At 48.1% G+C, this 27191-nt stretch overlaps 10 protein-coding genes across 11 annotated transcripts; 6 read left to right on the plus strand and 4 right to left on the minus strand.

Annotated features, from left to right (window-relative positions):
* Positions 1-1329: 1329 nt before the first annotated feature.
* On the minus strand, positions 1330-2856 carry TrAtP1_010232 (uncharacterized protein; the record flags this gene model as incomplete). The annotated part of the gene is made up of 3 exons (XM_014089855.1): positions 1330-1510; positions 1615-1883; positions 1948-2856. The coding sequence occupies 3 exons, from the start codon at positions 2854-2856 to the stop codon at positions 1330-1332; spliced, it is 1359 nt and encodes a 452-aa protein (XP_013945330.1).
* Positions 2857-4397: 1541 nt separating this feature from the next.
* On the minus strand, positions 4398-5988 carry TrAtP1_010233 (uncharacterized protein). Its single transcript, XM_014089502.2, has 2 exons — positions 5136-5988; positions 4398-5080 (listed from the first exon to the last, which is right to left on the minus strand). The coding sequence occupies exons 1-2, from the start codon at positions 5714-5716 to the stop codon at positions 4429-4431; spliced, it is 1233 nt and encodes a 410-aa protein (XP_013944977.2). The 5' UTR covers positions 5717-5988; the 3' UTR covers positions 4398-4428.
* A 151-nt stretch (positions 5989-6139) lies between these two features.
* Positions 6140-8740, plus strand: TrAtP1_010234 (uncharacterized protein). Its single transcript, XM_014089854.2, has 6 exons — positions 6140-6799; positions 6877-7120; positions 7182-7590; positions 7662-8001; positions 8076-8335; positions 8400-8740. The coding sequence occupies exons 1-6, from the start codon at positions 6329-6331 to the stop codon at positions 8686-8688; spliced, it is 2013 nt and encodes a 670-aa protein (XP_013945329.2). The 5' UTR covers positions 6140-6328; the 3' UTR covers positions 8689-8740.
* A 256-nt stretch (positions 8741-8996) lies between these two features.
* Positions 8997-10416, plus strand: TrAtP1_010235 (uncharacterized protein). Its single transcript, XM_014089853.2, has 4 exons — positions 8997-9153; positions 9209-9248; positions 9503-9879; positions 9993-10416. The coding sequence occupies exons 1-4, from the start codon at positions 9114-9116 to the stop codon at positions 10220-10222; spliced, it is 687 nt and encodes a 228-aa protein (XP_013945328.1). The 5' UTR covers positions 8997-9113; the 3' UTR covers positions 10223-10416.
* Positions 10417-10705: 289 nt separating this feature from the next.
* On the minus strand, positions 10706-11762 carry TrAtP1_010236 (uncharacterized protein; the record flags this gene model as incomplete). The annotated part of the gene is made up of 5 exons (XM_066114613.1): positions 10706-10866; positions 10922-11086; positions 11189-11343; positions 11406-11668; positions 11721-11762. 5 exons carry the CDS (start codon positions 11760-11762, stop codon positions 10706-10708), a joined length of 786 nt encoding a protein of 261 aa, XP_065970709.1.
* Positions 11763-13523: 1761 nt separating this feature from the next.
* On the plus strand, positions 13524-14708 carry TrAtP1_010237 (uncharacterized protein; the record flags this gene model as incomplete). The annotated part of the gene is made up of 4 exons (XM_066114614.1): positions 13524-13773; positions 13843-13858; positions 13945-14312; positions 14395-14708. The coding sequence occupies 4 exons, from the start codon at positions 13524-13526 to the stop codon at positions 14706-14708; spliced, it is 948 nt and encodes a 315-aa protein (XP_065970710.1).
* Positions 14709-16200: 1492 nt separating this feature from the next.
* TrAtP1_010238 (uncharacterized protein) lies at positions 16201-16966 on the plus strand (the record flags this gene model as incomplete). Its single annotated transcript, XM_066114615.1, has 3 exons — positions 16201-16281; positions 16341-16884; positions 16941-16966. The coding sequence occupies 3 exons, from the start codon at positions 16201-16203 to the stop codon at positions 16964-16966; spliced, it is 651 nt and encodes a 216-aa protein (XP_065970711.1).
* Positions 16967-17625: 659 nt separating this feature from the next.
* Positions 17626-19514, minus strand: TrAtP1_010239 (uncharacterized protein). Its single transcript, XM_014089849.2, has 2 exons — positions 19390-19514; positions 17626-19312 (listed from the first exon to the last, which is right to left on the minus strand). Exons 1-2 carry the CDS (start codon positions 19459-19461, stop codon positions 18185-18187), a joined length of 1200 nt encoding a protein of 399 aa, XP_013945324.2. The 5' UTR covers positions 19462-19514; the 3' UTR covers positions 17626-18184.
* A 486-nt stretch (positions 19515-20000) lies between these two features.
* Positions 20001-20468, plus strand: TrAtP1_010240 (uncharacterized protein; the record flags this gene model as incomplete). Its single annotated transcript, XM_014089848.2, has 2 exons — positions 20001-20181; positions 20242-20468. The coding sequence occupies 2 exons, from the start codon at positions 20001-20003 to the stop codon at positions 20466-20468; spliced, it is 408 nt and encodes a 135-aa protein (XP_013945323.2).
* Positions 20469-23025: 2557 nt separating this feature from the next.
* Positions 23026-26658, plus strand: TrAtP1_010241 (uncharacterized protein). Of its 2 annotated transcripts, XM_014089847.2 has the most exons (5): positions 23026-23222; positions 23281-23501; positions 23560-23742; positions 23833-24042; positions 24101-26658. In XM_014089847.2, the coding sequence occupies exons 1-5, from the start codon at positions 23089-23091 to the stop codon at positions 26530-26532; spliced, it is 3180 nt and encodes a 1059-aa protein (XP_013945322.2). In that variant the 5' UTR covers positions 23026-23088; the 3' UTR covers positions 26533-26658. The 2 variants fall into 2 exon arrangements, with proteins under 2 accessions (XP_013945322.2, XP_065970712.1); XM_066114616.1 differs by having other exon boundaries at positions 23026-23501.
* Positions 26659-27191: the final 533 nt, after the last annotated feature.

The raw sequence follows: 27191 nt of genomic DNA on the forward strand, positions 1-27191 counted from the left end.
GTAAAACTAGCAGTAGCAAAAACAGCACCAGTAGCAGTAGCAAAAAATGCTCCAGTGGCAGTAGTAGAAGTAGCGCCGGCCTTTATAGCAGCATATGTTTCCTGAACTGTAGCAGGTGGGTTTGATGAGGTTGTAATTCTCGCTGGCGATGCCTCTGCCTTGGACGACGGGCGGGAGGGGTCCTGCCTATCATGCCTCTTAGTCTTTCGTTTGAAGAGAGCGGTTAAACGGCTACTTCTATCGACTCGCTCACCCTGAGCGGAGTCAGGCATGCTTATAAGGAAGGGTCAACTTTTCCGAGCAATTAGTTCTTGTCAAATAATATCTGTCGCAATGGCTGGCCACAATATGAAAACCACAGTACTATCAGATGGCAAGTACGTGTAGTTGGAATATTTGATGCATGACCTGCTGTATCGCCAGGCTGAGACCCAAGTCGGGCACCAATGCGGAGTTGATTGCCAGGTATTACCCGCAACCCCTCATCCATCTGAGATCAATACGTACAACAAGGCTTACTGGAAAAGCCAGTAACAACAATATTATCCCACTTCCTAGAGGAAGATCAAACGCGGGTGGCTGTCTGTTACTCCCATAGATTGTGCAGGAGGATGAATCATGCCTAGGGCACTCACATAAATTGAGCTCGCAGAAATTACGAATATGGTATATTATCGTCCATAAATAATCCATACAAGATGATTCTTGTGACAAGACCTAATAACGAGGCTGGGCTCCTAGAATGGAGGAGCCTGCATGTACCTACATGTACTCAGCCTGTCGGTAAGCGGGGCTGCAGTTGATGCTCGCTCTACCAAATTCCACACGCCGTGGCTTTACGAACTTGAACAAAAAAATCCACAGTTCGGAAAAAGAGTTGGCGTCCGATAGAGTTGCGTATAGAACCATGATAGTATTCCAACGCAGTGCTGTGGCCCTGTGCTAGCTAAACTTGTTCGCGGCGCCGGTTAATGAGAAAGTAGGCTCTAGATGTAATTATGGCAACTTTTCCATGAGAGTGGCAAGTTTTTTGCGCTTAAATTATTAGAAAAGAACCCAAACCTTAGTTAAGAAGATCGAATCGGACCATAGATACACAGATTTAGCATTATACAGCTTAGATGTAACAGTTTCTTCACCGTCCTTGCTTATCTGAAGATATCTTTTGTGATAAAGATGTGCATTACTATTCTCTATCAAATTATATACAAAAATGTAATAGTAGCTACGGAAATCATCGCTCAATTAAACCCCATCTGCACATAGGAAACGACGGCGTCTTTTCGGACTTGCACAAGACGATTCCCGTAGACTCAGAAAAGCCTCTTCTTAGGTTGCTGGCCCAGAGTGGTGGCAGACGCCGCTGACACAAGTATAATCGGCGTTGCAAGGCTGAGAAGCGCTGCAGTTCCAACCACCACATCCCCAGGTGCAGTTCTTGCAGTATCCGCCGACACAAGAGTAGGCCGACTGGCATGGAGAAGAGCTGCTACAGTCCCAGCCCTCGCAGCTAAAACGGAGGAATTGATTGTCAGCTCAACTTCTAAGCAAACAAAAAAGAAGCATTTAAAAGAGAAAGGACCATGTGAAAGATGAAAAAGGAACTAAACGTACCCCCAGGTGCAGGTATCAGCGGGATATCCACTGCCGCTGCCGCCGCCGCCGCCAGTAGGAGGGCTAGATCCTCCAGAGCCTCCTCCATTCGGAGGAGCACCGACGAAGCTCCAATCCTGCTTGGTGGTCTTGGTGTTTGCTTGCGAGATGGCGTATTGCAGATTTCCCTTGCCACTGTTGAAGCCGACTTCGAAGCCGTCGTAGCCGGTGCAGCAGCCGCTGTTGCAGGACTCGGTGCCGTCGTCACCTGGGATCATTTGCCAGTAGATCTGTATTTACAAGAGCTTGTTAGTAAACAATCTAGAGATTGAAGTTTTCATTATTGTAACATACCCATGGGTAGGCGATGTTATTGATGGCAGCGGATTGGTCGTTGAAGTCGGAGGGGTAACTTGTCGCCACTCCCCATTCCTCAATGTAGACCAGCTTGTTGTTGGCTGCAGCACTGGCTTCAAAGCCGGGCATGATGGCACCCCAGGTCGACGCCGAGCCGACGTAGGCATGGACGCTCATGAGATCGATGCTCGGGCAGGACAAAGCCTTGGCGAGCATGGTGTGGCCGTGGCTCTGGTCTCCGCCAATGCCTCCGGTTGCAACCTTGATGTTGGAGTCGGTGATGTACTTCTTGAAGTTTGCGGCTCTGTTGCAGAGCCAGTTGGAGGGGTCATTGTTGGCGCCGTCAGAGGTAAACTGGAAGGGCTCGTTCTCGAGATCAAAGGCGAGAATGGCGTCGGACCAGTTTCCCCATGCGAGGCCGCTGCTCGGGGACTTGTAAGTCAAGATGGCCTTGATACGAGCATCGTACTGAGCCTGAGCCTGGGAGTTGCTGTAGAACGAAGTCCCGTAGGTGTGGCAGTAGATGTCGCAGCCGTTGCCTGAGACACTGCCGTCGTGGATGTCATTGCCATCATGAGGAGAGATGATGGCCTTCATTCCCTTAGCAGCCAACTGGGCGAGAACCTTGTCGACTGCTGCCAGGGAGTTCCAGTTGTAGGTTCCGATGGTTGTCTCAAACTCGGAAATGCTGGTGACCACGTTGCTGCCTTTAACACAGCCGGTACCAAGTCCGTTGATCCAGACGCGAACAACTTTGGCTCCATAGCTGGCAAGAGTGTTGATGTAGTTGGCTTGGTCCGAAGCTGAGAGGCCAGGAAGGAAGTACAAGCTGGATCCTGCAAAGGAGTTTGAAGCAGCGGCAAGGCCGGAGCTGGCGAGGGCGTACGCCGCCAAGTTGAGCTTCATGATGAATCAGAAGCAGACGATGGTAGTGAGTGTATAAGACAGGAAGTTGAGGGTGTGTCTTGGGATATCTTCAATTTACAACAGCGGGATCATCCTGCCCTTTAATAGTTCTAGAGTTTGCTAGTCAATTGTGAGGCTAACTACCGTTGCATGGCTTCATTCCGAGAACAACACACGAGTTACCAGACTCAGCCAATGCAAGCCTCAACTCATCACACAGCTAGGACCGTCTACTCATCGTGATGCTCTGATACAAACTGCCCCCACCTAAATCTGTCAAGGCCGATTCAGGAAAACGCGGAAGGAGGGCTCCGCGTCCAAACTGGTACATATTTCGGCACATCGCCAAGCTCAATGGGTCCGGCTGTCGGTTCGTGGAGCTGGAGAATATCCCGAGTCTAAGCTTATTGGCTGCGGCTCGCAGTTATCGTCCTGTTTTGGAAAGAAACATATCATGATGCCCCTTGGGTAATTCGGCCCGACCGCGCCTTGGAGGGATCGGCCGTGTAGTCGTATAACGTCGCGCGTATAGTAGACGTGATTGGATGATTCAAGTCTTATGCGTGAGCTGGAAGGATTGGAATTCTGGGTGAATTGTGATTTGAGTTGATGGTGGCTGACAAGAGCTGAACGGATTGTTGAGTTGAATTGACCAGGACAGACTTCAATTGTTGCGTACGTCTTGCCGAATTGGGGCATTACAGTCCGTGGTGAGAACGCTCAAGAGGGCAGATTTAGAGGCTTAGACACAAATCTTTTTACAGTCACGGGCATACTAGACTAGCACATCGGTGATAGAGTGCCCTACCTGGCCCCTTACTCCAATTGTAAGCTTCTACTTACAGCAAGGCGCGGCGGTCTTTGCCGAGCCTATTCGCCAGAGTCGTGCGGCTCCCCCACGTAGTGTATAAGCGATAGGCTGGAAAGTCATGAATACGCTGCAGAGCTTGGATCATATTACATACAAGCACATGCTAGTTTCCAGGGCTGTTGCAAAGGCCCCCAAAAGCCCCAAGAAGGAACAGTCTGGTTCGTGCATTATACGAGATTGTTGCCTAGAGCTGCCACCCCGCAATCCGACGGTTGACAGAAAACACCATGTCCTACAATTACAATGAAATTTGGTGATTATACATAGTCTCTATAGGTTAGATGTTTGTTTTCACTTTACAACTTTGAGATTGTTTAATTGATCTGTTAGTTATAATTGAGAGGAGGCAGCTAAAACAAGTGGCGTTTGTAGTGGTGTTCTACCTACCTATAGTAGTTACACAGCATGGGTATAAGCTCCGCGGGATTGGCTGGGTTCAGCAGATGGTTTAGTGTCAATTGAAAATGCGTTCTTTTCGCTCCCTTATGTATATTTGCAGCAAATATTCAATCTTATGTTGACTAAGACCACATGCCATTGTAGAGCCGAGGTACGACTTGCTCCGCGGAATATTGTTCGCGCACTGCGTTGTGTACCTACCTATGTGCATGTAATAAGCTTGACCAGCCGTATGCAGTGGTAAACAGCACTACAAAGTCTAGAACATCGATTAATAAAGCTGAGACGGCAATTGATTTGTGTCACTGGTCAGCTAGTTCTTCTACATCCTCAAGGTCTTCAACGCCTCTCTCTATCCAACGAATTGCCCCAGTCCCTGGATCCATGATACATCCAAAATGGGTGCATTCATTCATAATGGGAAACGCCCTCACCCACTTTTGCAACGTGCGTTCGTAAATAGCAAGACTTTCTCTCCCTCTTCCTTTCTTTAATTCCCGCTCCTGCCTCTTGGCCAGCGCGGTCCATCTGCTCAAGATGCAATCCTTCCGCTCTTCACTTTCCTCGACCAATGACTCCATACCCAAGATTAAACTGCTCTCCTTTTGGGTATACGCCTGGTCTGACTGGTCCGTGGGCGTGAAGTCGTGATTTGTGTGCACAATAAAGTCTACGGCTGACCTGGTCTGCGCGTTTTCAAGGTCTTTTTGTACCACGGTAGTTTCTGCGCCAGAGCAGAGTATTATGTAGCAGGGGGCAGCACGTGTTCTTTCGATAGATGTAACAGCGTTGTTGATGGATAGTTTACGGCGCTCTGGATGGAGAAAATGTTGGCGGAGGACTGATGATATAGATGGTCGGATACCGAAAAGCACGAGGGCCTGGTGGAGACGAAGCGAAAATGTAGAGCAGTTGTGATGAGGCCGGAAGTTGAGTGATACAGAAAGGTCCTGCCTAGGGGATCGTAAGCTTCATGTTATTACTGTACCACAATCTCAATGCAGCCTACCTCACTCCGGTCAGCACGCCAACAAACCCAGCATAGGTGACGGTCCTCGCAATCACCGTCTGAGGGTCCTCGGATTTCGACCTCACAAACTCCAGCACAACAAGAACGCTCCTCAGTTCAGGCATCCCCCAGTCTAGAGTTCGAAAATGCATCATCCTCGTCCTCCGTTCCGTTTTGTTTTCCCCCTCAGCCGGATCTATTTCCCCCTTCTTGAGTCGGGTCAGCACACCACCACTTGTGCACCCTAACAACGAATCAAGTAGCACGTTAAATGCAACCAGGAAATACATGTCTACTCCACTGCCCTTTGCAATGCCTGCCAATTCTTGTGTTTCCTCGGATGAATATACCCGCCGAAGAACAAGAAAGGCCATAAATTTGATGATGGAGCGTAGCCATGCCCACGGCACTACTGATCCGAGGACGGTGTCAAATAGCGGCGTGATTTCTCTCATTCGCGGCGCAAACTCCGTGGCCAGCTTGACATAGCGCTCGGCGGGAGGAAGGTCAAGGTCGATGCGATGAGTAGGTATATCTTCTTCCAGAGAATCAACCGCCAGCGCTGAGCGTTGCGATGCCATTCTTGTGCTTATTGTTGACGTGTCTCGGTTTGCTCAGTGAACAGAAAGAGAGAAAGTCTCTCTCACAGGTTCTTCTTCATTGCCAGCCATAGACGCAGCGGCAGGGGACCGGATGACTCAGATAGATGTCAAGGTCCAATGAAGAGATTCCTCCTCGGCTGTTGATGATAAAATTCCCTATCAGTGGTAAATCTTTATATGAGCAAACAAATTAACTACGGCCGCCAAAGTGATATGAGACGCCTTGGACGCATCTTCCGGCAAAACATCGCGAATCTTGAGTTTCCCAAACGGGGCTGCTGCCTGAGCTAAAGGAACCATTATCGAGTTATTGTGGCGCTCCCCACCACGCTTGACCTCTTATTCGCACAGAGGCCGGGAAGCGGGATGCCTGGATCATCCTTGGCAATTCCTCTGCGTCCGAATCCCGCGCTCTTTAGCAGCCATGTTTAGATTGAAGTTGTACTATACAAGTACGTTCGATATAGTCTTTTGCGTTTGTAGCTTTGAGAATTGTTTGCTTCTAGCTCCAGTCCTGCCTAAAGATTGACCCACATGCTTTCGACTATCTGAAGCGCTTAGACGCGATCTGGTGGAACGTGAAGCATAAAAATGGCATCTTCCGCATCTCTCCTTACAAGCCGTCGTCTATCTTTAATGTCTCAATCTCAATCAACTTCCAGCTGGCTCTCAAGGGCATTTTCAATCCTTTTTCCGTGCAAACAAAAAGAAAGAATGGCCGGCTTCCAGTACCCCGGAGTCAACCTCCCAATACCGCCAGACTACATCCGCCATGATGAGCGGGTGCCCATCTATCCAATCGGTCTGCCGAATGCTCGCGCGGCCGATTCGTATATATTGCCCATCAGAGAAGTCGCCATGATGATGCTCATGGATACTTTGACGGACAAGCCGAATTGGCACGAGAAGGTGTTTGATGAGGCCATTGTCGCGAAATGGCGGCACGAGGCCATGACGCAGCCTCAGCATAGCCTCTTTTTGAGAATCATGGAGGGCAAGTGGGATTCAGATAAACATCCTTTTCCCCAATGCCGAATCCTCTCGGAAGAAGCCTTTGAGTTTGTTCGTCGAATGACACCATTTCTCTCCCTTGTGGCAAGATGATAGACTAACAAAGAGATATTGTACCAACTTTACAGTGCATTGCGGAATTACGCAACAAGGCCAAGTACTTTGTCGAAACCGGTCTAATCCCTACTCTTGATTCGGCGGGTAACGCCATCATCAAGTCGGATAACTTGATCAGTGACAGTCTTCGAGATGAACTGGTCACGGCATTTGACACGCTCCGAGCAGACCAGGCTGAGAATGTGGACTGGCATCCTCGAAGCAACGACATGGTGCAGAACCTAGTGCACCCGTCCATGTATCCCTTTGTATTTGGTATGTATTTATCATCATGATCGTTACGGCCGTGATTCCTAACGGGGTGAAAATAATAAAGGCCGGTCCAGGTTCCTTGATGAGGAGCAAGTTGGCATAAAAACTGCCCTCGCGTTCATCGGCGAGGGCAGAGTCGTACCAGAAATCGAGTCCATGCCAGATTATGGTGAAAGATTTCTCGACTCATATTGGATAGGGATAAGAAATGTGGTTCCTAAAGAGTATCGTTCAAGCGTGTACCAGTGGCTACCCGCCAATGTGGCATTCCGCGACGATGGAACAACAGAGTTTACTAGCTACATCAACAACCTGCATCCAGAAGAGTATCCGAGCATTTACGAAGCAATTGAGCATGCCATTGACACCGCTCTGCCCGCGTGGGACCAATGTCTACGGAAGAACATTACCTATAAGCACGATATCGTGGCTGGGAGATGTGACTCTCGTTTCGAGCTGATAACTGAGGCAAGGTGTGTTTCCCTTTTACTTTTGCCACAGAAGAAGGTTTGTGTGTGTGTGCTGATGGCTGTTTATCTGGTAGTGACGGAGACGAAGATTTATGGACGAAATCAGCGACGTATGGTGTACCGGATGATGACGAACCAGATGAGACGGGTTATGTTCGCACCTCAGCCTTTAGGGCGCTCAGATATCGGTGGCGCCACGTTCACACCAGCGTCGGTCCATTACTCTATCCCGGCGAGTGGGTTCAGGGCCGAGAAGCCATTCTCCCAGAGCCGAAGGAATTTGCAGAGATCGACTACACGCCCAAGAGAAGACTCGGCAAGATGTTCAAGAAGCACGGACTGCAGGTGATTGTGAAGATGGCGAGCATTGAGTTGACTCCTGAGAAGCCTCATTTCCCATCGGGGTCATGGCATGTAAGTTTATGTTGTCTCTGTCTCTTTCTCCTGACAATTGCGTGTGTGCTTGATACTGAAACGTAGATTTATAGGTTGAGGGCCAGATGAACGAGAGAATATGCGCCACAGCGCTATTCTATCTTGATAGCGAAAACGTGACGGACAGCCATTTGTCGTTCCGCATGCAGACAGACTCGTATCTGCAAGACCATATCTCAACCGGACAAGACCAGTACAACTACGTGGAGCGCGTCTATGGCACCGGCCTGGGACACTCTGATGCCGCCTGCTTGCAGACCTTTGGAGACGTCAAGACGCCTCAAGGCCGGCTGCTTGCTTTTCCCAACGTATTGTAAGTCGAATCACTGCTGTTACTCATATCATGCCTATACTTGCCTCATTCTAACCGTCTTTAGCCAACATCGAGTTTCGTCGTTTGGACTCAAAGACGCGACCAAGCCGGGCCACAGGCGTTTCCTGGCCCTGTGGCTTGTTGATCCTCATGAGCGCATCGTTTCTACCGCCAATGTGCCGCCTCAGCAGCGAGACTGGTATGCTGATAGCGAGAACTACCCGCCTGAGAGCCTCATGACGGTGGGAGAGGCGCAGGAGCATCGGCTGAAGCTGATGGACGAGCGATCGAGACACGACGTCAAAGTGGAGGGTGAACTACAGAGTGCTTCGTATAATTTTTGCGAGCATTAGCGATGGACAGTTGTAGCGTAGATTTGTGTTGTAATATATTTGTTCTCGTCTCATAAGAATGATGTGTCCATCCACGTTTTCTGCTGGTTGGCGGGGTATTCTCGACGCGGGGCAGCTGTGGCTCAGGCCCTGGAGCCGCCGTGGCGCACGCAGCGTCTCATTCGCCACTTTTCCAGATTTTTTTTCAATCTCGGCGGGGTGACTCAATTTTTTTCTTCGTGCCTCAGGCCTCCGCCGGTCCCTCCCCCTCTGCTAGGGCTCCCGTAGTGGGGTTGCATCAATACTGCGCATTTCTGCTGGCTCTTTTTTTTTTCTTGCGCCTCCTCGTTGATACCCAAAACTCGAACCTCCCTCAAACCACAACAAACCGCCCTTCTTCGTCCCTTTTTCTCTTCATTTCCAGATACCACCTCACAACCGCAGCCATGGGTTTCACCGATCTCCTCACCGATGCTGGCCTTGCCGGTAAGAACCTCGAAGTCGCAGACAAACCACAAAGTGGCTGACAGAGTGTCCATAGTCCTGAACAGCTGGGTTTCCACCCGCTCCTACATCGTTGGGTATGCCAAATTCCTTTGCACAGCGACAGCGACGACGATTTGACTCTCGATCCTATTATCGCATACTCTTGTTCTATCTTGTTTCCTCGTCTTTCTTTTGGGCTTGTTGAGTCACAACCACCTGTTGGATCATTTGCATGCAGCCTAGCCCCTCTTTCATATTTTTTCCACCCCTCACTTCAGTGTCTGCATGAACTTCAAGAAAAAAAAATCCAAAAATGCCCCTCACTAACGTGTGCCCCGCCAACCTCCAGCTACTCTGCCACCCAGGCCGACGTCACCGTCTTCAAGGCTCTCAAGGAGGCTCCCAACGCCGCCAAGTACCCCGCTGCCGCCCGCTGGTACAAGCACGTTGCTACATTCGAGGATGAGTTCGCCACCCTCGAGGGCGATGCCGGCAAGCCCTACACCGTCTACGGCCCTGAGGTCGCCGAGGTCACCCTGAACCCCGCCAAGGCCCCCGCCGCCGAGGACGACGACGATGTTGACCTGTTCGGCTCCGACGACGAGGAGGAGGATGCCGAGGCTGTCCGTATCCGTGAGGAGCGTCTAGCCGAGTACCGCAAGAAGAAGGAGAACAAGCCCAAGGTCGCTGCCAAGTCTGTTGTCACCCTGGATGTTAAGCCTTGGGGTACGTCTAATCACCATGCAATTTTTTGCGTTTGTTGATGCTGGAGTTCTCTTTGGCATTGTAGACCGTAATTCTTTGCTCCTGAACTACTTGATGCTAATTTGAGATTACAGATGACGAGACTGATCTGGCTGCTATGGAGGCTGAGGTCCGTGGCATTGAGAAGGACGGTCTGGTCTGGGGTGCTTCCAAGCTGGTCGCTGTCGGCTTCGGTATCAAGAAGCTGCAGATCAACTTGGTCGTTGAGGACGAGAAGGTCTCCCTGGACGAGCTCCAGGAGCAGATCCAGGAGTTCGAGGATTACGTCCAGTCCACCGATGTCGTCGCCATGCAGAAGCTGTAAAGCAATTTTGAACGAAAGAAAAATACGGGTGTTGCACTGTTGAAACGAAATTTATCATGGGTAATGAATGATTGGGGACAAGAATCTATCAGTGTCTTACATAGTTTGTTATGCGCTGGGTGAGGGACAATCAAAAAGATGCCCTCTCGCATAGTCACGGATTCCAAAAAGTAAAAAAATACAAAGCCATAGACAAATATTTTTACTGGGTACAAGCTCTTCTTCTCGTGACGCATTTTCTTTCTTCTTTAGCCTAGTTCAGAGAGGCAAGGCTGCGTTTCGGCTGACTGGCTTAGGTAACCCAAATATGTCCTACAAGACGCGATAGTCACAACGTCGACTTGAGCAACTACAAGCAAAGTTTTCAAATTTCCTCTAAAATCTATGGTATTTTTAGAACATCTTTCTTTTTCGGCACGTCATTGGGTCTTCTCTCTACACGCTGTGAATATTTTCTACATCCATTTCTGAGTCCCATTATGGCTAAGAAATGAACCCCCATACCCCCTTTTTTAATGATGAGCGAGCGATCGCTGACAAACAGCTCTCCGCAGCGGTAATCGGGTCAGCCGCTTTGAAGCCCGGCGCATACTCTTCAAATTTGGCATTCATTATCTGTAAGCGAGACAAGTCATCGCTCGATACTATTATCAGTCAGCAGGCCATCGTACAATGAGGCTGTCCAAGATTGAATCATACAAGTGGTATTACCCTCAGCGGTGTCGACGAGACCGGGGCATATGGTGAAGAACAAAAGCTCTTCATCTTGATACGCAGCGTTGAATTTTGCAAACATGGTGCTCAAGGCCGCTTTGCTTACGGCGTAAGGAGCTGCATTCGCAAGATTGACACCGTTTATTAGATCTAGCATAAAGTCAACGTTTAATCATATTTCTGTCGCAGGATACAAGTCTCATATCGAACGCCGGAAGTCCTTCGCGATTACACAAAAATCAGCAGACTTACCAATATCGCCCATACCACTCGATATTCCCACAATTTTCTTCATTTTTCCTTCTCGGAGCAGTGGAAGGAAAGCGAAGACGGTTTGGGCAACGCCTGAAACATTGATATCGAAGCTCTTCTGCGCCTCTTCCAAGACGGTTTGCGTATTATGCTCGCTGTTTTACAGGCGATTAGCCACTCAATCAGAAAGACTGTATCATTCATTGCATGCACTTACAAGTCTTTCAAACTAGTCAATGCCGTAGTTACGCTCACGTACGCGGCATTGTTTATCAAGACATCTAATCCCGCGCCTCCAAGAAAGCGTTTCGTTTCCTCTGCAGCATTTCTCACGGCTGTGCCATCGCTAATGTCTGCGGCTACAACGTGCACGTTGAATATGCCGTCGGCGTCTAGGCGAGCTCGAGTAACGGTTGGGTCTCGAACAAGTCCAATGACTGTGTTGAGGGGATTTGACGCCAGGACCTTGACCAAGGCATACTGTCACGTTGGAGTTAGCATTGCGATCGATGCGAGTATCCATGGAACATACACCAAGTCCTTTGCTTGACCCAGTCACAACGTAGCTTGGCATGTTGAGTAAAGTATATGGTTACTATTCGACGTATTGCGCTGGTGTATCGTACTATCAGGACGCTCTTAATAGTGAACGTAGAATATGATGGGTCCATCCATCAGACGCATCTTTTCCTACATATATAGTTATCATTGTTATTGTGAAATCACCTGGTCGCATTCAATGCTGCTTAGAGAATCAGTGAGTTGCAGCTCAATTAATAATTCGTTTAAATGACAAACGAGATACTTTGTCAACTGCGACAGGGTTCTCGAAACGCCTATACTTTAGTTTGCTCGGAACTCCGAGTGCAGACAAATCGCCCCGTGCTATCACTTATTGGTGCTCATGAATTGGTAACGTTTAGATTACAACCAACATCTCCTTACAATTTTACATATCTTCCAGGGTAGATCCTAGAATAGTCGTTACAAATTCACTGCCAAACATAATGGCGCGCGTCTGAAATCCTCCTTTAGCCTCCTCATTCAAGACCTTTTCGCAGCCTTTATACAGGCCACAAGTGTAAAATCGTATTCATTAGCTGTTTGAAGCACATTCCTCTTGATGGTTCCATTGTCTGCCTTTACCACCACAGTAGCATGATAAGGGCTTTCTTTCCTTTACTCCATCGTTGGACCATCTGGTCGATCTATTAACACTCCTATAGCAAAAGCATCGCTTGACACAACCGTGTCTTGGACATTCTGCTTGATCAATTGACTTTCGCCGCTATAAACACTCAGCCTTTACGCTTTGTGCTGCGCTAACTGCTGAACCGCGCGACATTTCCCAGCCACGAAGAGAGCAATATCAATAGTAACTTTTTTGACACTGTTGACAGCATGTCCAGCTAAGCAGCCAAGCATTTCTACGCTGCCACCATATCCTAGTGGGAGCATAAAATTTGCGGCTTCTGCCTCATTGTCCTACTAGTCCGCCAATTGTTAGTTGATAAGTTCAGCAGATATGTCAAGATAATGCACTCCGCATCTTATACAGGCATTCATTAGAGGCTCGGCGGTACGTGCAAAAGGCCCGGCACAATTTAGTAACACACGAATACTCGTAAACAAGAGCCTACAGCCTGGCGATCATCGACGACAAATGTGCGTATAAAACCCCAAGCAAAAATGCCAATTGCTTAACGCTGCCATCGCTTCTTCCAGCTACCACAGGATTGATATCAATGCTTTTCGAGTATTGACTTGCTGGCCATTATAAACCGTGGCCCCATAGATTATGAAAGTGCTTATTGTTTGAAGGCGTCTGACGGTAATATGTTATATGTGAGTTGAGGAAATTGCGGGTAGATGACAGTGAAGCAGAGATACTTGGATTAGAAATGTCCCAAATATATACTCTCACATTTCCACTACTGGGTTTTAAAAAGGCCAAACTTTTCATTCATCATATTTGATTCAAAATTACTCATCTTTTGCAGAAAATATTGACTATATGGCCCACCCTTAAGCGTAGATGGCTTATATACTCGGAACTCCGGGTGCGAGATTGATTCAAGCACCATCATTGCCGACGACCGATATTGCGACTAAACGACATTTGTCAGGACACGGGTTTGTCAAGAAATGAGTTTGTGAGAAAAAGAGTTTGTCAGAAATGAGTTTGTCAGATTCTAGATGATATGAACTGGGACTGAACTCTGAGAGATTGTATGTTGAGCTAGATTTATATATGGCACAGAACATATCTTCATCCTTACCAGAATGACTCTTGAGAAAGCTTAGAACTTTGTCACACTACTTGTTCACCATCGCAATGAAGATCCAAAATCCAGCGGTTCCTTTTGGCTCCACAGTAGTCATAATCGGAGCCAATGGCTACATTGGCGCTGAGACCTGTGACAAGTTTCTTGAAGCAGGGTACCGGGTGCGCGGCACAGTTCGCAATGTTGAGGAACATCGGGCTTGGATGTATGAGCTTTTTGACAAGAAATATGCCGGAAAATTTGAGCTGATGCAAGTTGTTGACTTCGAAGCTGAAGGGGCATTTGATGAGGCATTCAAAGGTATGAAAGTCACTCTCGTATTCATTTAAGTGGTAATGTGCTAAATCAGCTTTTTATGTGAACATTTAGGTGCCGCGGTGGTAGTGTATGTCTCGACTCCCACCATATTTGATCCAGAGCCGACCAAGGTGGTGGACCCCGTGGTCAATGGGACTATTAACACGCTCAAAGCCGCGGCTCAAGCCGAGATAATACGTTATGTATATCTGTCGAGCTCCAAAGCGGTAAAATGGTCGTCTACAACGTGCCTCACAAAATATCAGTGGACACGTACAATCACGAAGATATCCGCAAGGCACGCCAAGAACCTACACTCCCTACGGCAGAGAGAGCCTTGACTGTGTATGGAGCAAGCCGGGCTGCTGGAGAACTGGCCTTCTGGGCCTGGGTGAAGAATAATCATCCTCCCTTTGTCGCCAACTGTGTCGTCCCTGATGGAAACTTTGGGCGCGTCCTGAATGCAGAAAAGACCAACAGGACTTCCGTAGGAATGTTGAAGCGCGTCCTAGCCGGTAACTGGAGCGAAACAATGAATCTCGGTTCGTAGTCATTCTATTATACAATCATCTTCCACTGAACGATCAATGTATTTTGCATCAATATGCTAACAGTAGGGAATAGCTTGGATCATTAATGTCGAGGATACTGCGCTCCTGATGGTCGCTGCGGCCACTCTACCTTCAATTGCAAATGAACGTATATTTGCCTACTACAAGCAAGCTACTTGGAACGAATTACGCCTGAGAGTACGTCTGCTCTATCCTGATCGCTCGGATCTTGTAGTTGGACCAGATTCCGACATCGTGGGCAGAGACTTGTCGAACGCGAATGAACTTGTACAACGGGCCGAAGAGGTGCTCAAAGAGCTCGGCCGGCCTGGTTTCACCAGTGTCGATGATACTTTACGCGATTTCGTAGATACCTGTTGTACTTAGAACGCCATTAGTCTCGTCAAATGTCTCCTCCTCAAACACTTGTGCTCTTTGAGGCAATCTTGACGCAATAGAATGTGCGTCCCTCATGTTGAGTTACGTTGCACCTGTGCTTCTAGGGACATTCAAATTAGAAATAGGTAACGCGGTATACATAGTCCGTACATCGTTCGCTATGATCATTGCAGCTCGCATACCTTGTCCTCCTAGCAGTACTAGAAGGTCTCTAAGAGCCCTTTGCGCACATTTGTATGATGAATTTGATAGGGCATCGTAATAAGAATGATCCATGTCCGTTCTAGTTTCGCTGATCAATAAAATTAAGTGTTGTAATTCCGCTCTGCGCTAGAAAGCTAGATCAAGACCTGAATCTACTGTAACATCTATATGATACCCGGAAGTCCGGGAGAGCCCACTCAGCTACAAGATGGCTAGCTCAGAGAGCATTCTCCTCCGTCAGCGTTGAACGCCAAAAGATCCATTTTATTAAGTAATCCACGCTGTTCACCTCCCGCTCAGCATTCGGAAGTCCGAACTCATACGCTCTCTTTCATGTTGAATCAACAGAATACTCAAACCTTCTATCTACTACATGTCTTCCCCACGAACTCGACCGACGTGTCCACGCTGTTCTCGTTGTTTTACGAAAAGTGGGTTTCAATGTGTAATGATGCCACACAGACACTGAGAGCAAGGCTAATCGTGCTGGTTGTTTGTAGCATCGTCACTAACAAGACACGCCAAGCTCTGCCTCCAGAATATCAAGGGACCACCAAGGCAGAAGTCGTGCGGTGCTTGTGCAGCCTCCAAGCTGCGCTGTGACTTGCAGCGACCAAGTTGTAGTCGATGTCGAGAGCGTACTTTGGTCTGCGAATATGTGACAAGAGATGGCACGGCGATAGCGCCATCATTGGCGACAGTAACGGCCGGAGGGTCTATTATTCACGATCAGTTGCAGGACGACCAGTCTCTCACGTATAATGAAGCTGTAAATGCATCAACTGTTTCCTCAGTACAGAAAAATACATCATCCACAGAATCAATTGGCAGCAGTAGACTGCCAGAAAGCGACGATGCCCTCTCTCTGGTTGATTGCGGAACAGAATCTATGCCTCACTCCCAGACAGACACCTCACCGGAAAACATATCACGAGGCAGCGTATCAGATCGGGATGGCACGCTTGATTCCATGACTACAGCGCCTGAAATCGGTCGCGAGGTGTTTGAGAACAGTGGGATTTACAATCCGGAAATGATTGCGCCTGAATTAATAATATCTAGCTACAGGCGCCAGGTACTACTTGGCGCAGCACGAGACACTCCGAATACCGATCACGTCGCCAGACATACGATGCATTTCGTGATCCGCGTCCTTAAATCCTGGCCACGAATGATGGCTACACATCACACAAGCCATCTTCCACCCATGGTCCACAGGCTCCAGTTGGCAGATGGCATACCAATTCCTCTGGCTAATTGTTACACATTGGCCAAGATGTGGATCACACACTCGGAGGGGAGTCGTGATTTGGTGCAAAATACGATACACGACGAAGTTCGAAGGCTGCTTCGAGACGTGAGCCGTTACCTAAAGCTTCCTACTCGTTGCTTGGTATAACTGACACGACATATTAGTATAATACTTACAATGTAATGGACCTTCTTGCAGCCGCACAGTCCATGCTCATTCTCCTCATCATCCTCTTTTTCGGCATCGGACACTCGCCGGCACTGGCCCATCCGATTGACGCGCAACTGCTGATAGACATGTGGAACGTCAAACGCAGCTTGGCCAGCACGGGTTTGTTCCTAGAACAAGAATCAAATCATACCCTGCCATCCTGGAAAGAATGGGCAGTCGTCTCCGCCAAGCGCCGCACGATCCTCGGCCTCCATCATCTCGAGTGGGCGTGGTCACTTCGGTACGGATATCCAATCCTCACGTGCTTTGAGCTGGGACCATTTCCTGCTCCTGCTGCCAGACATCTCTGGCAGAATGGCCATGAGAAGGAGTGGGAGTGTCTTTATAAAGACTGGCTCAGGCAGTGGGCTGATGGGAGTTACAAAATGGCGGAACTGTTTCGAGTTAATGCTAGTAAGGAAAGTGACGCTCTAGATCCTAGAAGCGAGCTGTGGCTGGCAGAAGCAGACGAGTTCGGCATGATGCTGATGGCGGAAGGTACGTTTTCTTGTTCAATTCCATTCGGGGTCCGGCCTATCACTAACGCATACAAGCGAATGGCATTGGCGTTCAGTACTAGACAGCCAGGCTGGGCTCATACTCAGAGCCGCTATAAAGACATCACTCAAACAGATCCCGCTGATTATCCTATAGACATGTTCCTCTACGCTGAATTTAGCAGCTTAAAGCTCACGATGATGTAGATGGATAGATTTGATTCGCATATCAAATAAACTAGCAGAAAATTAAGGACTCAGACGATTAACCATACGAGCGCCCTGCTATGCTGGAGGATGTTCACGGCCTGCTACTAAATAAATCCGCCCCGAGCTGATTCACACTTCAAACCCATGGATGAAGACAAAATATCTACTTGACTTGACTCTTACTTTGAGGTATTCCCAACAAGATATCTTGTGCCTCCAAGCGTATATACTCGCGTAAGCGGTGGCGATCGTCTTAGCACGGTGGTTGGTTGACCACCAGAAAACGGAATCATTTGGCTCCAAATTTAGCGCCTTAGAATGCAAAAATGGAAGACAAGAAACTCAAGAAAAGAGCTTGATGGGGTTCGGTGTATTTCGTTGGATATGGTCGTGTGTGGTGATGTTCACTGCCGGAAGCACCCATATCACAACCACCACAACTTTTTGAGGAAAAAAAGACAAAAAGACAAAACATACAACAGCCGGTGTTCGCTGATGGTCACCCACTCAACTACTAATCTGCCTCTCATTGGCTTGACTCTGGGAGAGCGGACCGGATCCCGTATATTCCAATGGATATGGTCGTATGTGATGGTGTTGGCCACCAGAAGCCCTCATATCACAACAACCACAACCACTTCATAAAAAGTCAAAAAATAAAAACATACAACAGCCGGTGTTCGCCAATGGTCACCCACTTGACTACTAATCTGCCGGTTAGTGGCTTGTCTATGGGGGAGCAGACGGGACCCCGAATTCTCCACTACCTATGGTCGTATGTGCTTGGTGGTTGCTTTAATCGACTTATAAGCCACCTTCTGATAGCTGTAGTTTTCAGCACAACGCTTGAACATGATCTTTTTGCACGTCAAAATGACTCGCGCAAGCTTCAACTCTTCGCACTCGGAAATTCCAATTCCATCAACAGCGCTCGCTTGTCTTTATTGACCCTTGCCACACATCTCAAAATGCCAGGCATCGCCAAAGCCGCAGCAACATTCGCCGTCACAGCGGGACACAATTCTCTTTGAGACGTTTGTTTGTACAGTTATCGAGACGTTAACAATAAGCCATTGACAAGTTGCATACGCTCATTCCAAGTATTGGATTGGCCAGGAAAGCCATCTGCGACATGCCTCCGAGATGTGAAGGATTTCTTGTATGGTGTGCCGCGCCCATCCTTGAATGAACCAATACCGTTCAATGGTGCTGAACAAGACGCAGAAGTGACCCAAGATAATCAAGGCAATGGGGTCTTTATTTTCCAACTGCTCAATGAATACATCATTCAGCTGGTAGACCCAGGCCATGACAGCCTGCATCGTGCCTTTGACGGTTCGCCGGGAATCTCGGCCCTTACCAAAGGTTGACTCAAAACAGCTTAACAATACCTCCATCTCGCGTTCGTAAGCATTCCTAACTTGCTGCACTCCAACGACGGCTATCAGGTCTGAAATGTCGTTCAAGGACAAGCGCCAGTCTTCAACGCCAGTCACCAAGGGTTCTGACAGGGGCGACTCCTCCTGTTGTTTCTCCTTCTCCGGCTGAGGCTCATAGTCGGCCAGCGCACCGGAGAAGATGGATGGCCACCCCGACGTGGAAACGACGAATTTCACGCCACCGAGCAATGACAGCCACGAGACTTGTCCATGCTCGGCAACCAGAAGCAAATGGCCCGGAGTAGGTCCTTTAGCCAAGGCTGTGAAGCATATGAGAGCGGCAATGACGTAAAGTGGTGCTGAAGTCTCGCTATCTAGGCGTTTGAGGAACTCGGTTGCTCCTTGTAGAGCAAAGGTCGAGTGCTTCTCAGCAAGCTCCAGATATCTTGGCTCGTTGTGCGGCTTCAGTCTAGCAAGCTGGTAAGATGACAAGGCCAGCATAAGATCAAGGATGCAAGGATGCTGAAAGCCAAGCTGAGGCACCCCTTCGGACCAGAGCTTGGTATTGTCGCCCAATGTTTGCGCAGTAGTAGTCATGAAGTTATGGAATAGCTCCAAGCTGTCAACATCAAGCCGCTTCGCTGAACATGTACATGTTCCTGGGGCGGAAGCAGCAGAGCTCAGACGAAGCTGCTCGGCCCAACTCGCCCAGTCGGATCGAGGCCGGCCTCGACGAGCTGACTTGGGAGCCGAACTGGTTGCCTGCGCAGGAATTGCAGAAAAGTCACAAGGGACGCTGAATCGAGAGCAGTTCCCGCATTGAGGTTTGACCTCGTCACACTAGTAATTTGGACAAGTTAGAACATTACGCATCCCGCGCAAATCTTGATGCGATGCCGAGGGTTGCCATGGCTCACCTTGATTTTTCGCCTTTTGCACGTTTGGCAACCAAGACGAGACTTGGTATGCTGTCTCCGCGCGTTGCCCATATTCAAAGAAATGATGATGTGCCTGTCGGTCTTTGCTTGCGTAATGGTGAGTCGCGTCAAGTTGTTCCTTTTACGTTCCCTTTCCGCAAAATCACAAAAGGCTTACATGAACGGGAGGCGCTACGCTATGCTATGAATAGACTGGCTCCTCTGCACTCGACGCCACCTTGCTATGGGGACTTGTCTCTCATGTGCAGGGGTCAAAATGCGTATCAAATGCGTAAAATATTTAAGAGGCTACTAAAGGGCTTTACGGCAGATCCAAGTTAGCCTGCCCGCCCATCCTACATGGGTGATGAACAGGGGCTCGATACTGGGTTCAGGAGGATCGCAGTGGTAGATTTTACCAAATTACTTATAAACGAAGCAACCTTTGCTGAATGCGATACCGCAAAATGTTCAAGCCCTTCTGTGTCAACTTTCCTCCTCCTGCAATTATTTTCCTTCGTTGTTCTTTGTCTTTCATTTTCACCCCGATTTCATCTAGAATATCATAAACCTGAGTTTAGTTGCTCGCAACTCCTTGTGCGCAGTACAGCATGGCGAACAACAGCACAGAAGCCAAGGGATACGCTCCGTTCGACTTGTACCCCTACAACCCATCTCAAGGCCCGGCATTCGCCTTCTTATCCTTTTTTGGAGTCGTTTGTCTTCTTCACTTGGTGGCCATGATTCCATATCGCTCATTTTTCCCTTTGCCCCTCGTTATCGGCTGTGGTAGTATGTGATGTTGGGAATTACAGTCTGAATGGCTTATACTAATCCAATCGTGTCTGACAGTGGAAGCCGGCGCCTACTGGTTTCGATCACAATCCCACAACGACGTACGAAAGACTTTACCCTTCCTACTCCAGAATTTACTACTCTTGTCGACGCCGCCATTCCTGGCGGCCAGCATTTACATGTCCCCTCGCCGCATTGCACGAATCCTGGAAGCAGAGCACCTAACACTACATCCTCGTGTATTGACGAAGATTTCGTTCTCGTCGACATCATCTGCTTCGTGACACAGTTTGCCGGATCCATTATATCCGGCAGCGAAAATGCCGATGAGGCAAGTCACGGGAGGATCATCATCTTGGCAGGCTTGGCCCTTCAGATCGCCGCTTTTGGCTTCTTTGCGGTTTGGACCTCTTGCTTCCAAAAGCGTTTGGCATCTGCATCATTTCCGTACCCGCTGGTTAGTGAACTCCCGTGGCAGCGCTACCTCTATGGTCTCTATGCCATCAGTGTTCTTTTCATCGTTCGCAATATCACTCGCATGATTGAGTTTCAACAGGGTTCCAACGGCGAGATTCTCGCGCACGAGGCGTATCTCTACGTGCTCGATAGCTCCGTCATGTTGTCCATTGTCACAATCTTCTTGATCTTGCATCCTGGTAGATTGAGGTGGATGGCCCGACGCTTCGGGAAATCCTTGGACCTAGGACGAGAACATATACCGCTAGCATGATTCATTACGCACTTAGATGCTGTATAACTCAGGGAGTTGCTTGCTACAGGCAATAATATGTTCGTGGTGCAGCATTGCTCGCTTTTTACGTCGGCTTCGGCGAACCATCGATGGAAGATGTATATATACTGAGAATCGAAGGGTTGTTTTTACATGTTAGTCACTTGTTCCGTCTTCAGGAGAGGTTCGCAAGGAGATCAATATATTGGGGAGGAGAGCTGGTGGGTGACAGCCAGGCGCTTGCCACCGGCTTCTCTGTACATCAATAGAAGCTTCTATCAACTGCCATGAGTACGGATACCCCGCAATGTAATAATGTACGGTGCCTTTTACTGTAATATTACTATATAATGTGTTTCCCCTCTCATGTTGTAGCCTTGCATGTGTTTTATTTTGTGACAAGTAAAGCCAAATAGCTACTAAACAGGCGTGAATAGCAAGTCAGGAGAAGATAACGTAGGATTCCTATTATATATTTTCTTTTCTTTTCTTAGCTTAGCCTTAACCATTTGTCAAAGGTTGTTTATTGCTGACATTACCCTGCCTCTTCATATATATATCTCCAAGGGTCCTACTCTTCACGCTTAGTCCTGCGAGCGAAGTACTCAGCATCAGTAAGTAAAAAAAAAAAAAAAAAATCCAGAGCCGACGTCGAACAATTTACCGGCGACTGGAAAGACGACCTGAGCCTTGGAATTGGGAGGCACCTTGGCTCTTATATAGAAACTGTTTCTACGAGATAATATCGTTAAAATGAATTTGGTCATGTGATGCTATACTAGGTACGTATCTTAGAAGTTGATTCAGTGGGTTCAGTTGGCTCTGAAAACGGAACCAGTTATTGGCCTTTCTTACGCTGTCTTTGTAAGGACGTTCTGCCTTATTACCACTGGGAAGCAATTCTCTATGTGCTGGAATTAGAATAGATGAGTCTTAATTATGATTACATTTTTTTTGATATAGTTTTATAACAATGATTGTGTTGTATTACACTAACTATTTAGTAAATACAGCTCCTTATACATGAATTGTTATCATACTCCTACCAAAAGGCAATGTAATCATCGCATATCTAGCAGTGAAGATTCTTAGCCTTTTGTGTGCTGATTTTGCTGGAGCTTCTCGGAAATTGGTATTTCCTCCTTCCTAGTTTCATATGCCCATCTGTTCAACATGTATGTTGATGGTAAAGAGGTAAGCCGGCTGTCCAGAATGTGTTTTCTTGGTTGGCAGTGGCGATTGTCTGCTGAAAGTTCAGAGGGCCCGTCAATGGTAGCTGTTTGGTATGTGGTGGACCTATGCAAGTGTCAAAGTAAGGTTTTAATAAATAAAAGAGGTGGGAGCAAAATACTCTTTCTTTGCTGTCACTACTGATCGGACGGAAGACTCCACCAAATTCGAGGGGACCGACTGAGGCATTGTATCAATTGCCTAATTGGGTATCGAAGAATCAAGTAACTTTGAGTAGTAGTTCTCTTATTGCTTTGTCGAACTTCTCATGTGCCATATGTGAGAGTATGATGGGAGCGTGATGCCTTTTTATATTTCTTTCCATGCTTGTAGAATCTAGAATCTTATGGTGAATTTCTGTATAGGTTTGTATGCAGTGGACTTTTGGACATTTGCAGCGTGATTGGCCTTTTGAAGAGTATTCCAGTTCTCAGGGTTGGATATGTAGTCTCAACGCAGGATGTAATGTTGGCAATCGCCATGGAGTACATAATGACATACAGCCTCCCCTTGTTAGGGACTTGTACCTTTGCGATTGTGAGGCCAGTCCAGTGGGCGGATCCCAAACCCAAAAATTTGCTTGTGCCTCCAATGAGAAGAGGCAGTGAGACAATGTCAGCTTGGGCATGACGAGCCGAGCTATTTCAATTCAGTACGCCAGTTGTCCATTTGTGGCTCAAAGGTGGTGCGCGCCCAGCCGTCCACGCCTGCTATCGGATTTAACCAAAAGACCACGGCATATTGCGGGTCTGGACGCGGTGGCCTTTTGAGAAGGGTACGGTCATTGGCCAACGACTCCAAGATGCCTGTAAGGCACTCTTTGTCTGGTTGCCTTGCGTGCCTTCAGTCTGCCTGGAAAGCTTGGCAACTGTCTATATAACACCCGCAAGCCCTCAATAATTCTGCGACAAACATCCTGCCAATCCATCGAACTCGCACCGAAAATGTCAAACAATTCTGAGCCCAACATCAATTGGGATCCGTACATTCAGGATATTACCTCTTTTTATATCACACAGAACAAGACCGCTGAGGAAACAATTCAGTATTTGCGCGAAACCCACGGTTTACAAGTCACGTTAGTTGAATAGGCTCCCCCCACAGCTTTATCTCACAGGCACTAAAGTGGATCGTAGCCTAAGGCAATTCAAGTACAAATTCGGCAGGCAAAAGAACATTGCGGGGAAAGACTGGACGACCGGTATCATCCCAGCAATTAGAAAGCGCGCCTTGGAGAACAAGGAAAGCGATGTCTATTTTCATGGAGATAAACTTGACCCTAAACGTCTCAAGAGAGGTATCAGCCGATACGACACAGAGGTGAGCCGAGATTTTTTGGATCTCGACACCTCAACAGGTATTCCACTCGATATATTTTCATGTACGCTGGGACGTCAACTAACCGTGTTTTCAAGTGATCGGACAAAATCTCAACGATCGGCTCTGCATTACAACTCCTCCAAACCATTCAGCATCGCCACTTACCAACCCTAATCCCGAAATACATCAGGATGTCACGGAAGTCACCTTACCAGAGGCACCAGTACAGATTCTGCGCAGCATCTCTCCCAGTTCTGTAGGGAGAGCATCGCCTTCTAGTAAGAGTTTTCTCTTTTTCAATGCTTTGCCTTGCCACTTTCCTTGAAGATTCTCAACGTCTACTGATCAAACCTTTGTAACTTTCATAGACGGCGGCCATTCGCTCCCTCCCAACCCTGACGAAGATGCTCAACTTCTTGGTACATCTATGCAGGAGTCTATAGACTTTTCATTTACACCGATGAGCAGCGACGGACTATTCGGGTCGTTCGGAGTGGAAAACCTGTTGGTCGTGCCACAATTCCTCCTCAAATCAAATCTGCCCTACTTCCAATTGAAGTACTCTATTCCGCAAAGCAGTGAGTGACGCGTTGACACGTCTTAGTGTGGCCTGACAAGGAGCTGAATATATGACAGCCAGCAGCCCTGGGGTTCCGTCAACGAATGGATCATTCGATATACCAACGACTACTAACCAACCTTCAAATGACCTTCCATCCATGCTTGCAAAGGTCATTGGCTTCCCCTACAACGGCCAGATTGCGGATGCCATTCCTTCTTTTGTTACTAAGCTCCAGGCTCTGGTACCAGAACAAGAGCCCGGGGAGCTTAACACCCAAATTCAAGCGTTCTCTGATCCCTCCCAAAAGCCGCCCATTTTTCAACTATTCGAAGTTGCCGCTTACTTCTGCTCCAATAATATGCTACAAAAATCCCAAGCGGCAACATTCGTCAAATGGATAATCGAGCACGATCATGCGAAGTCTCTTATACCCTTCTTACGATCGCGCCGGGACATGCTTACTGTGAAAGCATTCATCCCCAGCCTTGTAGAAGCTGGTGCCTCTATAAAAAACCAAAAATTTCTGAAGCAACTCCACTCCATTGGTGCTAAATTCGATCATGCTGCGGCAGAGCTCTTGAAGATCGAAGACCCGGAGTTCCAGGCATTCGTTTTGTCCGCCGTTGATCCAGAATTACTCAAAGGAGAGTCCGGTGGTCGTCTTCTCCGATACGTGGCGCGTACACAAAATGTCGAAGTGGCAGAAGTATTAATTCAAGCTGGGGCCAAAGTCAACGTTAGTCTATCAGAGGAGGTGCCAACACCTGCTCTCTGGGAAGCAATTCAATGCAACAACTTTGAGATGGTCAAATGTCTAGTCAGAGCTGGAGCAGACGTGAACAAACGTTCTTTCGGGGTACCTGCCGGCCATACAGCTAAGCCGCTGTCTCTCGCGGTGAAGAAAAAGAATAAAAGACTCGTTGAGTATTTGCTAGATCAGAATGTGGCGATAGAAGGCTTCTTGTACAACAGGCCACTTCTTCAGTACGCGGCCAATGAGGTTCCGGATATTTACAAACTTCTGCTGAAGAAATCGGGAGGCGTGCCTGAAGTTACTATTGATCAGTTAATAGAAGCCGCAAATTCAGTCGTTCCAACTTTTTTGGAATCTCTTTCCCAACATCCTCAAGTCTCTGAAAGAATGCTCGAAGAAGCCATGGTCAAGGCATTGAATGAGGAGAAAACCTGGGCAGTTGTCAATTTCCTACAGCACGGAGTCGATCCCAATGGTTCTCATATACCAAACCCTAAACTCCGCCCTTTGGAAGTCGCGACCACTTTGGAAACTTTTTCATTTAGCCTGATATATACAGACGTCTTGATTCGCGCTAAAGTCGATGTCAATATCGATGATCTTGTGGGGCGTGTTGTTAGGGACGATGATTACAATCCTGTCATTGAACAATTGGTCGACGCAGGACTTGATCTCAAAAAGTATGGCCCTACTACAATTGAGGCGGCCGCGGAAAGCGGAAACACGGATGCGTTGGTCCTGTTAATTGATAGGGGCTCGTCTGTTAATAGCTACGGAGACAGATTTACTCCCTTTCAAGCAGTCGCCCTGCATCAAAGTCTTTGGCTATTGAAATATCTTTTCGAGAAAGGGGCCGAAGTAAACAAGCCAGCTTTTCCAGTCCGAGGGTATACGGCCTTACAAGCTGCAGCCATGGATTGTTCAATAGAGAAGGTACAATATCTCCTGGGTGTTGGCGCTGAAATAAATGCTCCTCCAGCCGAAACGGGTGGGGCAACGACTCTCGAGGCTACGGTCAGACCATTGGTGGCGATCAATGATGACGATGCTGATGAACGGTATGATGAGAAGAGTGAGCTTGCAGAGACTTTCATTTTTCTCCTTAGTAAAGGTACAACAGTGGATCGTACAGACGGGTCAAATAGCCCGCTACTACACGATATCATTGAACGTGAGAACACTCATCTCCTTAAGCTGGTCCTTGACGCAGGAGCAAATACAACCCATCGATGGCGAACGCTATCCTCGTCATGGTGCGAGAGGACGCCGCTGCAACTTGCCGCAGAAATGGGCCAGGTGGACGCTGTGAAGCTTCTTCTTGATCACCAGGCAGATCCGAATGCCTTACCAGCACATCGCCATGGGAAGACAGCTCTCCAAGCTGCAGCATCGTCGGAAACGGCTTGCATAGAGACGGTAGAATTGCTTCTCAATGCAGGTGCTACAATCAATGCAGACCCCGCTCCTCTTGGGGGCATTAGCGCCCTTCAGGGCGCCGCAATCAAGGGATATTTTCAGATAGCGATGTTGCTGATCGAAAAAGGGGCAAATGTAAATGCCCTTCCTGCGATAAGTAATGGACGTACGGCAATTGAAGGGGCTGCAGAGCATGGGCGATTGGATATGGTACAGATGCTGCTCAACGCAGGCGCAATTGGAGATGTCATCCGAAAGACTGGCTTCAAGAAGGCTATTAGTTTGGCCAGGAAGAATCGCCATTTTGCTGTCGTCGATTTACTCGAGTCTCACTGAAGAGGGATGAGCTCTATCCTTCAACTCGATCGATTCTTACATTCTTTTATCTCTATTTAATAAATCAAGTAGTGCCCTAGTCTTGTTCAACATGTTATAAGAATTAGCAAATTAACCCAATCCTTGATGATCGTTACGAGTCACCTAGGTCTGAGCTGGATTTGGGAACAAATGTTGCTCTTGCCAAGCATTAACCTTCGTCTGAACAATATACTAAGGTAAATCCTTCCTGTCATAAGTGCTTCCATCGCCCCCTCCCTTACTCCCACCCCTATTTACTCGGCACCGGACGCCGTTTCTCTCGGACCCGGATTGGCCCCATTTATTTTGCCGGTGAACAAACGGCTTCCCCCAAAGGGCGAATCCAGTTCGTCTCAGGTCCGGCACGTCAACTTGGATCAACTGATAATTGGATTGCGAATCTCGACTTGGAAATATCCTACTGTCCTTCTTTGTGCTAGGTTTCATGGCCGTCTGCAGAACTGTTGGTGCTGTCATTGCCCGGGTGCATGAGATGTTTGAACTTGCGACTGGACGGCAAACCAGAACCGGTGTCGGCAAACCGCGGCTCAGGCCAACGAGTGTCACAGTAGAGTTGATTGCCCTGTTGCCTCAAGCATCCTCGCGGCTGTGACTGTAACAGTCGCTGTGGATGGGCC

Source organism: Trichoderma atroviride, chromosome 5 (assembly GCF_020647795.1).
Source record: "Trichoderma atroviride chromosome 5, complete sequence".
In the NCBI taxonomy this organism is placed as follows: Eukaryota; Fungi; Ascomycota; class Sordariomycetes; order Hypocreales; family Hypocreaceae; genus Trichoderma; species Trichoderma atroviride.

Excerpts from the sequence above, each read along its gene's own strand:
- TrAtP1_010233 (XM_014089502.2), bottom strand. The coding sequence starts at position 5,716 with ATGGCATCGCAACGCTCAGCGCTGGCGGTTGATTCTCTGGAAGAAGAT. Across the intron at positions 5,081-5,135 it reads GGCGTGCTGACCGGAGTGAG|GCAGGACCTTTCTGTATCAC; the intron begins GTAGGCTGCATT and ends ACGATCCCCTAG.
- TrAtP1_010234 (XM_014089854.2), top strand. The coding sequence starts at position 6,329 with ATGGCATCTTCCGCATCTCTCCTTACAAGCCGTCGTCTATCTTTAATG. Across the intron at positions 7,121-7,181 it reads CATGTATCCCTTTGTATTTG|GCCGGTCCAGGTTCCTTGAT; the intron begins GTATGTATTTAT and ends AAAATAATAAAG. Across the intron at positions 8,336-8,399 it reads CTTGCTTTTCCCAACGTATT|CCAACATCGAGTTTCGTCGT; the intron begins GTAAGTCGAATC and ends AACCGTCTTTAG.
- TrAtP1_010235 (XM_014089853.2), top strand. The coding sequence starts at position 9,114 with ATGGGTTTCACCGATCTCCTCACCGATGCTGGCCTTGCCG. Across the intron at positions 9,154-9,208 it reads CACCGATGCTGGCCTTGCCG|TCCTGAACAGCTGGGTTTCC; the intron begins GTAAGAACCTCG and ends GAGTGTCCATAG. Across the intron at positions 9,880-9,992 it reads CCTGGATGTTAAGCCTTGGG|ATGACGAGACTGATCTGGCT; the intron begins GTACGTCTAATC and ends TTGAGATTACAG.
- TrAtP1_010239 (XM_014089849.2), bottom strand. The coding sequence starts at position 19,461 with ATGGGCAACGCGCGGAGACAGCATACCAAGTCTCGTCTTGGTTGCCAA. Across the intron at positions 19,313-19,389 it reads GCAAAAGGCGAAAAATCAAG|TGTGACGAGGTCAAACCTCA; the intron begins GTGAGCCATGGC and ends CCAAATTACTAG.
- TrAtP1_010241 (XM_014089847.2), top strand. The coding sequence starts at position 23,089 with ATGTCAAACAATTCTGAGCCCAACATCAATTGGGATCCGTACATTCAG. Across the intron at positions 23,502-23,559 it reads GGATCTCGACACCTCAACAG|TGATCGGACAAAATCTCAAC; the intron begins GTATTCCACTCG and ends CGTGTTTTCAAG. Across the intron at positions 24,043-24,100 it reads GTACTCTATTCCGCAAAGCA|CCAGCAGCCCTGGGGTTCCG; the intron begins GTGAGTGACGCG and ends AATATATGACAG.